Source organism: Diadema setosum, chromosome 9, assembly GCF_964275005.1.
Source record: "Diadema setosum chromosome 9, eeDiaSeto1, whole genome shotgun sequence".
In the NCBI taxonomy this organism is placed as follows: domain Eukaryota; kingdom Metazoa; phylum Echinodermata; class Echinoidea; order Diadematoida; family Diadematidae; genus Diadema; species Diadema setosum.
In genome coordinates this window covers 36,262,362-36,279,053 of record NC_092693.1, presented here as the reverse complement: position 1 = coordinate 36,279,053, position 16,692 = coordinate 36,262,362, and the positions used below count along the sequence as shown (strand labels likewise).

The 16,692-nt window shown below is 39.3% G+C and overlaps 1 protein-coding gene across 1 annotated transcript; it reads left to right on the top strand.

Moving 5' to 3' along the window:
* The first annotated feature begins 5,128 nt into the window (after positions 1-5,128).
* Positions 5,129-15,148, top strand: LOC140232607 (proteasome subunit beta type-5-like). The gene is made up of 7 exons (XM_072312705.1): positions 5,129-5,277; positions 8,278-8,422; positions 9,287-9,398; positions 10,281-10,380; positions 11,135-11,164; positions 12,356-12,560; positions 12,925-15,148. Exons 1-7 carry the CDS (start codon positions 5,140-5,142, stop codon positions 13,017-13,019), a joined length of 825 nt encoding a protein of 274 aa, XP_072168806.1. The 5' UTR covers positions 5,129-5,139; the 3' UTR covers positions 13,020-15,148.
* The last annotated feature ends 1,544 nt before the right edge of the window (positions 15,149-16,692 follow it).

Sequence of the window (16,692 nt, the reverse complement as noted above, 5' to 3'; positions counted from 1 at the left end):
TAGGTGTACCGCGACGTTCACATACAGACCCACTTGGTGATTGTTTGGGTTGAACTTTGCACCTTGAAACCTGGGCATTGCAACCCTGGTGGCATTCTACGATTGTCTATTACAAAATGTCCGATAAAATATACGGTGACATCCAGTCAGGTTTATATGATGGCGCTTTAACCTGTGATTGCGATCGTTTTCCTCGATGGGTTGCAAGAGCAAAGGAAGTATATGAGCATGTAGCGATATGAACAAGTTTATAGTATGTAGATGTACATCTTCTTTTATGGGTCAAGCGCCTTTTCTGCAGAGAAGAGGACATATTGATATTGGATACAGCCTTTATGTCAAATCTCACTGCCAACTTTTTCTTACCACCTGCATATGTTTTACACTTCATTGGTGCTCACAAAATGTTTTTGTATTTAAAAATATGACACATTGCACACTTTTTTTTCACTTTTGTTAGAAAATTCGTTTAGTTCTCTTGTATATCAGCTTTCATCAAAACATTTAGTAATGTTTTCACTGTATCATCATAATATGCAAAATCTGATTCAAAACAACGTGTGCGTTGAATCGACATCTAAAGGTAAGTGAAAACAAATTTACCGGAAAAAAATAGTTTGGCTATAATCCTGTAGTGTTTGAACTTTAATCATTTTCGTATAAATGGACAATAACTAAATGTCATTGCAACAAATTAAGTATATGTGACATAACCACAAGGTTGTCAATCAAAATATGGAACAACTTTAAACAAACAGGTCTAGTCGATTTGGGATTGCCTGAATGGAAACGATAACATGCACTGCCGCCACTAGTGTGGATCGGTATCCTGTGATTTTGACTGACTGTAAATCATTGATAGTGAAAGAACATTAAGACACCACGATGGCTTGAGCATATAGACTGTCAATATTTCTATTAAGAGATATTATCTAGGGATCTATTAAACACAACAGATACAGCTCAACAAAACACTGCCAACCATGGACCATTTCTGTAATGTAAATTCTCTGCACGTATATTTCACCAAATACATTGTATTTTCTTTATACGTTATACAACCACAAAAGCTTCCCAATCTTGCTGGTAAATACTAAAAAGTATTCGTGTGAAATAAGAAACTCAATTAGGGGGAGCAGGTGAATAGAAATAGTGCATTCGTATAGCTGTATTGAAAGAAACGCCCATGAACTTTGATGTCTGTTATTCCAAACGTTTGTAATGAAGTCCGGTAATGAAGTGTTTAGGTTCGTTACTTCGAATGTTCGTTATTTCGTGCAACACATATAAGTTCATTACCGAGAGGAAATGAAAAAGCCATCGGAGCATTGATTTTGTGGTGTTATTCCAAAGGTTTATTAATCCGAAAATGAAATGTGGTTATCATTCCAAAAGGTTTGTTTGGAGTGAAAATGGTTCGTTGTAAGTTCGTTAATCCTATAAAGATGGATATAGGGTTCATTATTCCGAAGGTTCGTTAATCCGAAGATTAATTGAAATACATTACAGAAACAGGTCTACTGCCATGGCCTGTCCAATTACAGAGGTCACTCACTTTATATTCATGACATCGTAATACTGTGCCGAACGGGTGATTATTCACTTCAGTGTGAACAGACGGACAATGGAGCACGAGTAGGTTTGGCGGCTTATACGAATGACTGAAAACATCTGCATGCGACAGACGGAAACACGCTTGGAGTATCACTCCGCTTTTCTTCAAATCACTCAACAGCAAAAACAGAGGCACAGATTGAACAGACAAACGTTTATTGAAATACTTACAAAGGGTACGAAATTTATGGACTTTTAAAGAACTACCATGTTTGCTGTTGTTGTTTGTTTGTGTGGACAATCAAACAAAGATATATGATCCACCTATTGTATCTGTCCCTAAAAAACAACTTAGTTGTGGACTAAATAAATTGATTTGATGGACGAATGGTGAACGATCAGGGATTATAAGATTGCTGACACGTTTTTATCATAGGTGGTATCACAACTCGTCTTTATGATGATGAAATCTTACGGAGATTATGAAAAAGGATGCTTATGTATTATGCATTTTGGTATGCTTTTGTCCTGGAGGTATAGGCCCCTAGTATGAAAATAAAGAGAAGTTGGCAAATCGATATGTGATATTCTAGAACGTTCAAATCATGAACAGTGGACATGAGAGAGGACTCGAAAATCCCATTATTGGATATTCTACTGATCTACCTCTTGGTTGATTCGCCGGTCTTTGGTACTATAAAAAAAAAAATCAAACAACACGAGAAGAGAGAGAGAGAGAAAAAAAAAGTCCTCAAGCTTATATTGCATTAGCTTACATGGACTTCTTAGTATGTAAGTCTGCTTATAGAGGCGTGTCACTTCCTGAAAATCGGCTGATACGGACGAAAGTTATCATATTTTCATATTTTATGCATTCATTCAGTTCTAACTGCGGAACAACGTAAAGTACTTGTAACACACACACACACACACACACACACACACACACATATATATATATATATATATACATATATATATATATATTTAAATCTTGTTGTTCTTGTTTTTGTTCGGCAAGTTTTGGCGTCCGGCCTTTGCTGCCAGACATATCTAGATCAGTGGCGTATCTAGGGAAAGCGGCGCCCGGGGCAAGCACGAAAATTGCGCCCCTAATTTCTGAAAAAGTGTTCAACCCCAACCCCATCCCGGTAGCACTTAAAAGGGATCTGATTTAAATGTAATGAATTTTGATAGATTTTGGCGAGCGAGCCGAAAATTTTTGTATTTCAGCTTACAAAACATGGAATTCTTATCATTTTTTGCTTATTAAATCTCACAATTATAGTGACGACCTTATAGATAACGATTTATACCAACAAAGTGAGGACTTGAAAAAATACTCTAAATTAGTACGAGCGAGTGAGCCGAAATTTGTATATTTCTGAGTCATCATTACGTTTTTTTTCTTATCTTTTTTATTTTTTTTTTTGCGCCCCCCTCCCCCGTATGTTCCAAACCGTTGGCGTCCTCTTTTGATAAAATCGGCGATCGCTTCAGAACGAATGAAATTGCAGACGCTGCTCCGTGTAACATTTTTCCCGCTAAATATAAAATGACATGAGTGAACACAATAGACATTGTCATTTTGTCCGCGTCATCGTCACGTTTTGTTCTTATCTTCTTCTCTTTTTTATACAAATTTTGGCGAGCGAGCGCAGCGAGCGAACCGAAAATTTTTGTATTTCAGCATACAAATCATGAAACTCTTGTCATTTTTTGCTTATTAAATCTTACAATTCTAATCAAGATAATAGTGACGGCCTTATAGATAACGATTTATACCAACAAACCGAGGACTTGAAAAAATAATCTAAATTAGTACGAGCGAGTGAGCCGAAATTTGTATTGTTTGATTCGGGGTTTTTTTTGCGCCCCTCCCCCCCCCCCGTATGTTCGAAACCGTTGGCGCCTTCTTTTGATCCAATTGGCGATCGCTTCAGAACGAAAGAAATTGCAGCCGCTGCTCCGTGAAACATTTTGCCTGCTAAATGTAAAATTACATGTGTGAACACAATAGACACTGTCATTTTGTCATCATCACGTTTTGTTCTTACCTTCTTTTTTATATAGATTTTGGCGAGCGAGCCGAAAATTTTTGTATTTCAGCTCACAGAACATGGAATTTTTGTGTGAGCACAATAAACATTGTCATTTTGTCCCTGTCATCATCATGTTTAGTTTTTATCTTGTTTGATTTGGTTTTCTGCCCCCCCCCCCCCCACCATTCTCCCTCCCCCCTTCCGGGCGAGTTTGTTTTGTTTTGTTTTTTTCCTTCTTCTTCTTCTTCTTTTTTTTTTTTTCTTCTTCTTCGTTTTTTTTTTTCTTTTCCCGTTTTTTTTGCGCCCCCAAGGAGTGGCGCCCGGGGCACGTGCCCCCCTTGCCCCCCCCCTATAAGATACGCCACTGATCTAGATGCGACAAAATGTAGATCATTGCATGGCCGGCGGAATCGGAGGGGTGGGGGTGGGGAGGAGGGGGCTCGAGCACCCCCTTTTATTTGCACAATACATAGAAAAACATAGGGTGGAACCACTTTGCCCCCCCCCCCCCACACTTTTTTTTTTCACCCCGGAAGTGGGACCAGAAAAAAAAAAAAAAAAAAAACCAATAGATTATGGTCAAGCTCTTGACGTTTGCGCCGGTAAGGCCCTCGTTATTAGTTTTGTTTTGTTTTGTTTTGTTTTGACTTGTCTTTTGTTTTTTGTTTTTGTTTTTGTTTTTGTTTTGTTTTTTGCTTGTCAGGTAAAGTTGCACTGAAGAACTTTTCTTTCTTTTTTAACCCGGAAGTGTCACCAGATACTAGTATATAAAGTGGGCCCCACTTTTCAAAACGTGCCACCCGGGCCATTGTTGTTCCAGATCTATAATTGCATGTACTAATACTCGCGACTTGCTCGCAACGAAATGGCTGTGTAAAGTTACAGACTAACTATTTCTTAAATAAAATAGCTAAAAGTGGATGACGTTAACTATGATTTTTTTTTATGTACTCAAGTACACGTTATGCATGATGTAAGTAAACTCAGTGCCTAATGTGCCATGTGCCATCTTGAATCAAGAATCTTCAGCTTATTGAAGGAGGCAGAAGATGAAGAAGAAGAACCACTCGTGCGCGCTTTTATTATGTTCAATATCAAGCTAGGGTATCAAGATAGGGTGTGAGCCTGTTTTATACCGTAACCGAGAGATCTCTAACGTTAGGGAGCCGTTGCGGAGATGATCACCTCCTCCAGTGGGGCCCGTTGCATAAAACTCCAACCGGATTTTTTTCCGGTTGAAATCACAAATTCCGGTTGGAAGCTCCCAACCAGAGTTTTTATGCAACGGATTTTACATTCTTAGGTTAGTAACCTTAAAAATTCTGGTTGGGCAAATTTTTAAGGTTGCTAAAAAAGTTTTATGCAACGGGACCGACGTCAGGAGGTGCTTCCACCTCACCCTGGCTCCTCCCTAGGCCCTCCTCGCTTTTACATGCACGATATCACACGCGCAAGCACTTTGTAAAATCGGTCTATACGTACGTACCAGTCTTTATGGTACATAGACAGAGTAGACGTACACACCGTACACACACTCGTAAAAATGGCGTTGGCATCGGTATGCGAAGAAACTTTCGGGAAAAGTTCCTCCAGGTTATGCTCTCGACCTGCCTTTGGTGTAAATTTTGCGGGACATGATCCTCTCTCAGATGCTAAATTTACAGTTCCAGCTATTTCAGAGGTAAGAGGATGATTTGCCACTTACGTTGCCATCATGATTCATGCCAAATGCTTCGCTTCATCTGGACAGGAATGTCGGAATGACATGACAAAGCAAAGATTGTGTGTTACAATGAATTGGCCAATATGCGTATGGTTATTCCGGTCAATGCTTTAAATGGTGGTTCTATTCCATGCATTCAGTTCAATTTACTTAGCAAAAGCAGTGCATGGTAAATAATGGAGTTTATATGTTTTCATGTCAATGACAATTAACATGATTGAGGGTAGATCTACTGCTAGGCCCTAGATTCTAGAACTACCTGTAACGTTGGTTAGACGCTTGTAATTAAATAACGTTAGTTCCAATTATGAAACCGACGCAGCATGCCATAAAAAAGTAAGCAGCAGGACTTGTCAGATTAGGCTTGCTCAATAGAAATCAAAACAATGTTCTAACATTTTGTTACGCTCTTCAAAAGAACACTCATTGCAAAGTAAAAAAACACAAAATCGTACCTTGTGCCTCGGAACTTAAAAAGTAGGGTAAGGGCACCAGTATTCGGTCAGCCCCCGGTCTTCGGTCACTTATCACTAGTCACCAGCCAGTAAGTTCAACTGTCACAACACACGCAAATCACATTAATTCACATACTTGCACACTCATTCACAACAGGAAACTCCCTTAGCAATACTTAGCCCCCTCCGAAAATCCATCCAAAATCCCAAATTTTACCGTCAAAAGTGCAGAATCGGCGCTACTTTCCAAAAGCGCGCGTGGATAAGGCCCAGTTTTAAGAGTACGGGTCGCCGAAAAAGCGCTAAAAATCGAGAAATACGCCGTTCTCTCGCGGCATTTTTCGCCTATCACAAGCTTGGAGTGTAATGGTATCCTCAAAAACGCAAAAGAAAAACAAAATTTCCGTACGTGCCGATACAGTGTCCTAACGTACAAGGGTTGAATGCAAGTGCCGAGGCCCCAGTATTCGGTCACCAACGGTTGCCGCAATGTCCCCGATGCAATTTTGCGCCAACAAGGTAGCGCACGCACGCATTTTTCAGCTGCTTTGAACACGCATTGACTTTGAACGCGCAGATCGCGTGACCGAATACTGGAGCCGGTGACCGTATACTGGGGAATTTTCAAGGTGAAATATTTCAGGATTTTGCGCAATTCTGTGAGATATTTAACAAAATGAAAGTTGAGATTAAAGAAATTTGATATATTTCACATACATTGCTGTAGATATGATGTATGTATGTATTATTTTAGTTTGAAAAATATTGCAAAAAAGCTTAAGTGACCGAATACTGGGGATGTTACCCTATGCTTTTAATTAATAAAAACTGACCCTGAAATTTGATTAAATTTAGATGCAAGAAATTACGTGTTGATTTTTTTACCACAAACCACTGGCGATATCGCACGATAGCTGTGATCGAACCTGGTGCGCGTCCATATTTTTAAATGTGCGCTCTGAATTCTATGTTGTCTGCTACGTTGCCGCTCAGCGTCTGCTAGTGACGGGTGCGCGTACCCGTCCACGGCATCAGGAAGTACCGTTTCGCACAAGGCATTGCCTGAAGTACCGGTGGGCAGATTATGCTGTATTCGTTTGTTTTTCAGGGTGGCCTCGCGGCGTTCGGCGTCATGCGTATATGTCAAAGTCATATCGCTCATTACCGAAATGAGTGCATATGTCAACGGCTACCCACAGAGAAAGAAGGAATTTCTGAATGACTAGACTAAGTAAGTTAGGTTTTTTTTGTGTTTAAATTTAAATTAATGACGAAAAGGAAGCAAGTTTGTTGCGTGGCATTTGTATGATTGTATGCAAACTTCAACGTATACAACTCCTATAGACGCACACACGGGTTTGTTCCCGCGCGAGCGGAGAAAATGCAACAACATGCAAACTGAAAATGGTCTTGCAGTGCCCTACTTCCAGCTACCACAGACCTGTTGCGCTGGCTGGTGGAGCTTAGGTTGTGCATTGAAGAAATCGTTAATCACCTAAGCTTTCCAAAAATGTCAAGCAAAATAATGAAGTTTGCATTTAATATAGGTAAATAGACAAACAAAAACAAAACTTAACGAAACTTAAGCTTCAAATTTGGTACATGCCGTCACGAATCATCACAATTTGCGCTGAAATTCCAGCTTTCCGAAGGCAACTGTCACCTTTGTTGGTAAGTGAAAATCCTGTATTCTCGATACATATCGAAAAATACCTGTTTACACAAAGTGAACACTAATATCCTTCCACATTTCCATTGACACATGCACTAAAAATTTGCAGCGATAGCACAACAATAGCTGGCATACAGCACGAATGCCTATGTGGATACAGTGACGCACAACGCACATTGAATTTCGGTGCACATACGCGGCAGCGCCAGCTAGTGCCATTGGCAGTGCCTAAATAGATTTGCCATTGGCAGTGCCTAACTAGATTTCCAAATTTAACCACAAATGAAGAAGAACTACATTTGTAAGAAGACCTAACATTAAAGTTAACATTAATTAAGTTGTGGCATACTCATGAATAAAGCCCCACCACTGCGTGTCCTTACTAATACTACGGCAGCTTGCCTGATTATACTTATGAATTCAGCAGTTCCACTGTGGCTGTAGGTGTACATGCTGTACAGATTCAATGCAGATAAACGGACCAGTAACCTTGAAACTTGGAATGAAACAAGTCTATATGTGTTGCTATGTAACTTTACTTACCCGTTGACCTGCTTATGCGAGCTGACCTTGGGAGGGTCGAGACAATGATTTCAGGGGTCTGGCGACGTGGTTCACTGTTGTGCTCTTCGGAACACGTGTGGTGGTAGTTACATAGATGTTCTAGTTTGAAGTTTGCACTTGATTTGCGCCATTTTTATTCATGAACTTTGAGGGAATGCACTAGCTACCTTTATATTCGTAAGAGTGGTCTATTCATGGAATCCGTCGAATCAAGGGCAACATGCTTTACATACGTACACACTTTCACTGCCCCTTTCCCACATGTAGCCTGCTGATTTCCTGGCCAATATAGCAGACAATGAGAGCGGCCCCAAGATTCGGTTTCTCCATGGTACCACGACACTGGGGTTCAAGTTCCAACATGGTGTCATAATTGCTGTGGATTCGAGGGCAACAGCTGGTTCTTACATTGGTAAGACAACACTCTCCCATAGGCATGATCCAGGATTTGATAAAGATTTGTTGAACTGCCTTGCATGAACAGAAAGTGCATACGTTTATTGCAGAACCTCAACTCTCTTTGCTACCTTCCAGATGTACATATTAACTTGGCAGTCACATTCTTTGGTAGCCTTTCTGTAACTCTGTCTTAAATGATAAACTTAAACTTTGTCTGCATTTTTGTTTGTATTGTTTTTAGATGAAATTGACTTTTTCACAACAAGACAAGGTCATTCTGTAAAATTGTGTCTTGAAAAAAAAGAAAAGTTTTGTCCACACTGCCCAAGAAACATGGCATTAATGCAGTTTGTGTATTTTACTTTTGTACCAAGAATTTGTACAGTGGAATCAAAAGGGGGCCTGAGCTTTTGATCCTAGCAGAATCTTCGTCAGAGGCAAACTGACAAACAGGCAGGGACAGCAATCACATATAAGGACTACACACAAGAACAGTCAGGGGAGGGCTAGGGACACAGAACAAAGGAAACGAAGGGGAGGGTTGGAGGTCACAAGCAAGGAGCCCAATAGGTAAAGGGAGGGGAATTAATGAGGGTGGACAGACAAAAGGCAGAGGAGGGTCAGTGATGATCCCAGGACCATGGGGGCAACCTTTGAAGGATGAGGATGAATAGGGAGGCAACATCAAACAAGATGAGGAACAGCAGAGGGATAAAGAAAGGAAAAGAGTGATATAACAACAGCAAGAGTGAAGGGTGGGGGGGGGGGGGGGCTGAGCAAGCAGCAAGCCCTGTAGAGTCTTACTTTGTGAATAGCTTCTCAAAATGTCAATGTTTTGCCTCTGTTTAATATTTGTCATGTATTTTGACTCTTTAAGCTTCCCAGGCGGTGAAGAAAGTGATTGAGATCAACCCCTACCTCCTGGGAACCATGGCTGGTGGTGCGGCAGACTGTGCCTTCTGGGAAAGGGTGCTGGCTGAGCAGTGCAGGTGGGACTTCTTATGGGACCTCCTGTGTGCACCTATTGTGTGGTCAGGGGTTGCGATGGAGCCAGTCTATTTTTATTTTTTTTTTATTATTTTTTTTTTATTATCATTTTTTTTTTTTTTTTTGGGGGGGGTGTATTAAGAATAATTCTTCTGTCGCAGATGTTAAACTCCGAGAAAATGTGATAATTGTGATGATAAAGATCATCATCATTATCATCTCCATCAACATTGTTATTACTGATTAATCGAAGTAATAGAAGTACATGTAATAATGATAATATGTGATGATAGTTGATAACAATAATGATATCCAGAATTGTTATCAATTTGACCATTATTATCATAATTATGATTCTGATTTTTATTATTATTATTGTTATTATTAAATAGCAAATTATCAGTAATCTGAGCAAATTATCAGTAATCTGAGAAGAATTTATTGATAAAAAGATCCTCTTATTGATAAAGTTATTGATAAAGTTATGGTTATTGGAGTTTCAGGGGGTCATATATGGTATGCTGTTGGAAGACTAAAGGATCTTTCACCATTGTGGGACAATGACAATGTTTGAATAAGATTCTGTACGTATTACATTATATGTTGAATGTTACAAATTTTGTATCTTGTCTCTGAAGTGAATATCTCCATGATTGTGTTTCAGATTAATCTTCTGAACATCACCCTTGACCACACTTAATAATAAACATGCTCAACACTCATTCATAAAGTGTCATAAGAGGAGTCATTGTGCTTGGATGCAAAATTATTGCAAAGAATAGCAAAACAGCTAGAAGGACTCGGGTTATCATGTATCTATATGGAGTTCAATCCTTTTGCATGCCTTTTAGTGACTGAACCTTTGTAAAACTCTCGCTTTACAGAATTTATGAATTGCGGAACAAGGAGAGGATATCGGTGGCAGCTGCCTCCAAACTTTTGGCCAACATGCTGTACAACTACAAGGGCATGGGACTGTCTGTGGTAAGGAGGCCTTCTTTCTCACTGGCACAATGATGATGTTAAATTAGTACAGTACATTACGATATCAATAATATGGTATTAAGCACAATAATGATGATTAGATACAATACTAGTTTGTTTTTGTGATGATTTGCTAGACGCTGATGTTCGCAAAGATGAGGATATACCAATGATGATACATGTATGATAAATTGATGAAGTGACAGCTGAAGTTACCTAGACAAGTTTATAGTTTGTTTACATGGAACAGAGATTAAGGACAGAAGAAAAGGGCAGTATTTGATTGACTGATTTGGGGGGGGGGGGGGGGGGATGATGATGGAGTGATTACACATTGATGCCTTGCCAGGCACCCGATATGAACCTTTTTATGTATTTCAAGCAGTTCACCTTGAAGTTTTTCCATGGTAAACACATTTAATCAACTTGATGCTCGATCTCTCCCAACCTCTCAGATATGAGTAATCATCTATTCATTTTGCCAAGTGCAAGTCAGAAACTGGGGGAAAAAAAATGGATAAACAGTGTTTCTCTCTACATAATGTAGTTTAGTGGCTGTTATAAAGACTGTTGATAATTTTTCATCCGTCTTATTCTCCATTATCCTTTTTCTTTGTTCCTATAAATTTCAACGACACTTCCGTCTACAGTATCAGTATCTTTACCTGTATTCATCAGGGATCACATCTATTGATGGTCTTGTCTTTGTAATTATTCACACTCGATGTAATTCTCGTTTCTGTATTCTTCTCAGGGTACCATGATCTGCGGATGGGACAAGCGAGTAAGTTTTATTTGGGAATAACGGCTACAATTACAAGTCGCTGATTCTGTAATGAATTTCATGGATTGTATAGTCTTGGTTGAGTTGAGGGAATCAGATTTTAACTTTTTGCGAGATAATCAGAAACCATTTATGAAATGTCAAAGAGCACAGAATTCTAAGATGCTCTGCCATTTCAAAATCAATTTTCACCAAATCAGCTTTGAGTTCATCGTAGAATTGTATGCTCTTTCATTTTTCATAAGAGGTTTCTCATTGTCTCACCAAAAAAAAAGAAAAAAAAGTTGGAAACCTGAAGCCTCGTCTAAACCAAAACTATACCCTGTCCCTTTAACCCACCCATAGCAACCACCCAGAAGAAGTGGCACATGTTACTGCTATAAACAGGTGGTCACTGCAGACAGGTCAACAGCTGTTCTGAACTTTGAACACATGTAATAGGGTGTGAGATGGCAAAACAACGCATCTTCATGCAACTTCTTTTCCAGTGGAACAAGTTAAAGTTTTGCAAACGTACAGCTCCTTTGGTGTTTTTTCTTTGTTTGTTTAGGAGAAATATTCTCGAATACAGCACTTTTGAGCATTTCATGCTAGGGGTGTACATATATTATTACCAGTTTATCTCTCCCTTGATACCTAGCAGCTGTCTGTATTTACAATAACACTGCTGATAAAGGTGTCTCAAATACTGGTGGTCACTATAAATTTCTATAATCTCTGCTTCAATAGCAAAGGGTTGATTGATGTCCATTCCTCCCTGGTAGACCCTGGTACAAGGTTTGTAGGTCTATAAACAAGCAATCATCATACTAGTCTTTCAGCTACAGCATTGTAGCAGGATTAAGTTATAGTCTGCTGCAATGATTGGAATATGTCCCACTGTGTACTCTCGCACGATAATGGCTGAACATGTGTTTGTTTTGAGTGAGGTTTGGCACAGAAAGTTGACATCCGCATTGACAGAGAGATCTGGTTAATCAATAGCTTTGTAATCTAGGTCAGACTGTACTGATGACCTAGAATGATCTAACCTCGGGGTTTGAAGTGCTATTTTGGGGAGGTTAGAAGTCCCAAGACAAAGTTTAAGGACCTTTTTACCTCCCTCAGGACCATTTCAAACTCTTCAGACAGATCATTCCATATTTTCTTTCTCTCAGTGGTCATTTATTTACTCTTTTTTGCATCATTCAGGGGCCTGGTCTGTATTATGTGGACAGCGATGGCAACCGTTTGACCGATAACCTCTTCTCTGTCGGCTCCGGGTCAACGTACGCCTACGGTGTCCTCGACGAGGGCCACAAGTGGGAGTTGAGTGTGGAAGAGGCCTACGACCTGGGTCAGAGGTCAATCTATCACGCCACGCACAGGGACGCCTACTCAGGAGGAGTGGTGAACCGTAAGTAAAGCTTTTTCATTTTGAATATGTCATTCTTTGCTCCCATAATGCTGTTAAAGCGATTCAAACATAGGAAAGGGAGTTTCCTCAAAAGTATTTATGGGTGTAGTGAATGAAAGAAGAGTTGTGAAGCACCCAGTGAAAAATTTACAATATGTTTAAAAGTTATGAAAATTGCATGAATTTCCTTGTGAAATTCCTCGTATATTTTCTTGGTATAGTTCTACTTCTGTGGTATCACTCTCAGTTCAAGTTACGAGTAGAGTGAATTTAAACACAGGGACAAGTGTACAGGGACAAGTGTCCCTGTGAAAAAGATCTGCATATAAGCTTCAGTCTTACCATCTCAATCTCTCTCTCTCAGTATACCACATGCAGGAAACTGGCTGGATAAAGGTGTCACAGACGGATGTAAAGGATCTCCACTACAGATACGCTGAAGAGAAGGAGAAGAAATAATGAGTGGATTGACCAGGAGTTGTTCAATCGAGGAGTCGTTAAAACAAGGAGCTCATTTCCTGTGGTGACTATATAGAGCAGAAATAGTGATAAATATCATTCTTTGGTTTACAGAACATAATTCTGTTTAATCAGAAATGTTTGCGGCATGAGACTTTCATGAATTACCACTGGTATTCAATGCATCATGTAGATAACACACTTTTGCGAATCCCATCTCGCAAAATTCATGAATGCTTCATATACATGAAAATTTCTGGTTTTACAGATAGTCACTTAATACTCAATAGGGACAGCATAACATGAGAGACAATAGGAGACCATATTTTCACAATGATACTCATGTGATGAAAGTGAATGGATCAGTGGTATTGAAAGTGTGAGTTGAATTATTGGATTGGAAATGTGGTTTGAAATAACTTACTTCCCAGTAAAGCAGGTACTGCTACTTGCAATTACAAAGATGAGTGAGCATAATGATGACAGCAAAGCAATTTGTAATAGTACATAAGTTATGCAAGGCAATAATGGTATTGGCTAAGGGGATGCCATGCTCATGGGATTGTCCTAGAAAAAGATGCGTAGGAAATGCTTCTCGCTGCCCATTCCCGCTGTTCCCAAAACACTGATACATAATACATAGGACTAAATATGCATGCTGTGTTGAACACAGTGCCATTCAAGCCATTGACATCATGGAGCTACTGTGATTCTGTGGACCAAACCAAGGAAAAAACCTCATCAATTCCATGTATTTCTACATGTATGTACAAACATTCATTGCTTCATTAGCAGCCTTGTAAAATAAATTGTAGTATAACTTTTGATTCAAATCAAAAACACGTTTGTCATTTGTTTTTTCCCCCCACAGGAAATGGGCTTCTGCTAAAATAACCTCAAAGTCTGTAGAGTCCTGTTGAAGTTTGTATGACAAAGTGTAATGTTAGTGCATTGTAAATGAGTCGGAGTTGATGTCGGTCCTTTCCAACCGGAATAGAAATAGCACCTATCAAAGATGTGTAGCGGTAATTAAATGTGGACTAACTTGGCAAGGAAGCTCAGACCAGAAGGCCACCACCTTTTGGTAAGAAAGGTCAATGTGTTCCCATTGTACAATGATTCATTCACTGTCGGGGTGGTGTAAGGGATGTTAATCTCTGGTATTGCATGACCTTTTAGTCGCATGTTTTCTTGGCAAGAAATAAAGCACTTTTGCCTTATTTTCACTCATACTTGTTTCTGTGAGTAGTCGGTGGAAAGTTAGCCGGTACATTGTATACGATGAGAGTTTTTCAACACCTTGTCATTCAAACTTCACAATACAGAGTGTCCATGAGATTGCGTATGATATTTGGTGTTTGAGTAGTCGTTAATACAACTGAGCCAGGTGAGAATGATATTCTCTCTAACTTAACTGTTGTCTCATCATATTCTTGTTTATGTATCATGAGAAAGTCAAATCAGACCACCCTAGCAAACAACAAGAGAAAAATCAAGTCACTTTCAAATATTGGCATACTGGAGTGTTCACTACAAGTCTCATCAGAAGCACCTAAATCATACAGTTATTTAGTTAACTCAGTGAGATCTGTGCTTATCAAAAACCTGTTGAAAGTGTCTGAACATTCATGTGGATGATAAATGACATGATCACCGATTCTTCAATTTATAGTCGTATCATACTCAAAACATGCGGAAGAGTTAGCATTAATGTCATTATTTTCTTATGGTAGCAATGTCGTGGGTGTACCACAACAGGAAATGGATATCAGGTCAATGTATTGATGACTCTTAAGAGACTACATTACCTTCTTGCTTGGGCAGGAGGAATTTGTCTCTCTGAAACAAAACATTGAGATGATAAGAACAGCATCAATGAAATAACAAAATACCAACATTTCTGTCATGAGCTTGTGGTGTGCACTCAATCAATTCTGTATCTAATAGTCTTTCCTCACTGCTGGGAAGCAATAGGATAATTAAAAAACAAACAAACACAATAGCATAGAAATGCTTGTTTTAATAACATTCCCATATTTTCCCCATAACTTTTTGTTGGAATAATATGACATTATGTTATTTAGTGAAAATACATAATGAACTGTTTTTTTGTTTTTTTTTTGGGGGGGGGGGGGTTGTCAAGGGGTAAGCATGCAAGTGAAAAAATGTGTACATTTGTTTGTGTTTTTTCCTTCAGTCAGTGTGAGTAAAACCTGCCGTATGAGCAGAACGTGGTGAGAAACTGCAAACCTTTTTGATGTCTTTTCTTGGTTGAAGTGCAGTGTACATGATTCTGTGTTAACTGGCAAAATGGGACATGCACATCTGTGAGTCCCCGATGGTGTGTGGTGCTGATGTGTTAGCAGTCGTATCCCAGTGCTGTATATAAAGAGAGTCTGGCCAACTCTGTTTTCAGCTTATGAGTTTTGAAGCCTGTGATTAGTCAAAACTGATCCCATGATCTTCGTGGAGCCATGTCGTTACCAAAGTGCCCATTGTTCACCACCCCTGATTTGGCTTGCTTCCATTGTGTCTGAGCGTACACGCTAACCCTCCAACGTGTAATACGCTGAGTAACGACATGGCGTCCAATTTAGCAGTTGTCCAGACTCTCTTTATATACGGCACTGGCAGTCCCCGTGATAGGGTGCCCTCCTATGTTGGCTATCCAGATGTTAATACAATGTACTTGTACGTTGAAAAGACCTTCCATAATTACGTTGATTCCAGTAAATGGAGGAAGTTTTCATTGAATAGGAATTAAACCCAAATGATGTACATGTATCGTGGCTTGACACTAGCTTTTTTTCATTCAGGCCACTAAAATCTTTAAAAGTGAAATTTTGATGGCCAGAAAGATATATACGGTGGCCCAAACGAAAAGCAAATGTAATGATCCATTTTTATACAATCAAAGTTACCGATACCGGCCACCAAACGATAACCTTTATGAGATTTGGTGGCCCTGGGCAACTGCTAACATAGAGTCCTGTGTATGTGAGAATTTAGGGAATGCAGCAATATTAGTAGAACACATCAGCAAAGTTTAAGGAAACTCAAAAAAGACCAACAGTTTGTAACATTAATGAAATAAATAGCCACATTGACTGCATTGACTGCAACACACACCCAGACAGAGACATGGATGTACACACAAACACACACACACACACACACACAATGACGTGTGACTGTCGTATGTTAAAGAAGGGCACAACAAAGCAATTTTTGGTCCATTTCATACAATTTTCTGTTTATTCTTGTACATAAATCATACCAATCCATAATATGCTTTTTTGTAGTATTTACTGATTTACAAGTGCTTTATTACAAGTCTATTTTACACATTTTTCCACGCTAGCTGAAAACTCTCTCTCACACACACACACTCACTCTCTCTCTCTTTTCTCTTCTATCCTCTGCCACGAAACAAGCTCACACAAAATCAGAATGCAGAAATAAATTATGTACGTCATAAAATGGGGGGGGGGGGGGGGAGAGAGAAATATGCATAATTGCAGACAACAACAAAAAGCCTGTGTATGATACAATACTATAACTCTAACCAGACATTGAATACACCAAGTCAGATACAGGTATTTTCCAGACACATGGACCTGTTTCACAATTGACTGCTCTTTCTTTGTCCTCCCCTCTTTAAATATCAAACACT

Excerpts from the sequence above, each read along its gene's own strand:
- LOC140232607 (XM_072312705.1), top strand. The coding sequence starts at position 5,140 with ATGGCGTTGGCATCGGTATGCGAAGAAACTTTCGGGAAAAGTTCCTCC. Across the intron at positions 5,278-8,277 it reads CAGTTCCAGCTATTTCAGAG|CCTGCTGATTTCCTGGCCAA; the intron begins GTAAGAGGATGA and ends TCCCACATGTAG. Across the intron at positions 8,423-9,286 it reads AACAGCTGGTTCTTACATTG|CTTCCCAGGCGGTGAAGAAA; the intron begins GTAAGACAACAC and ends TGACTCTTTAAG.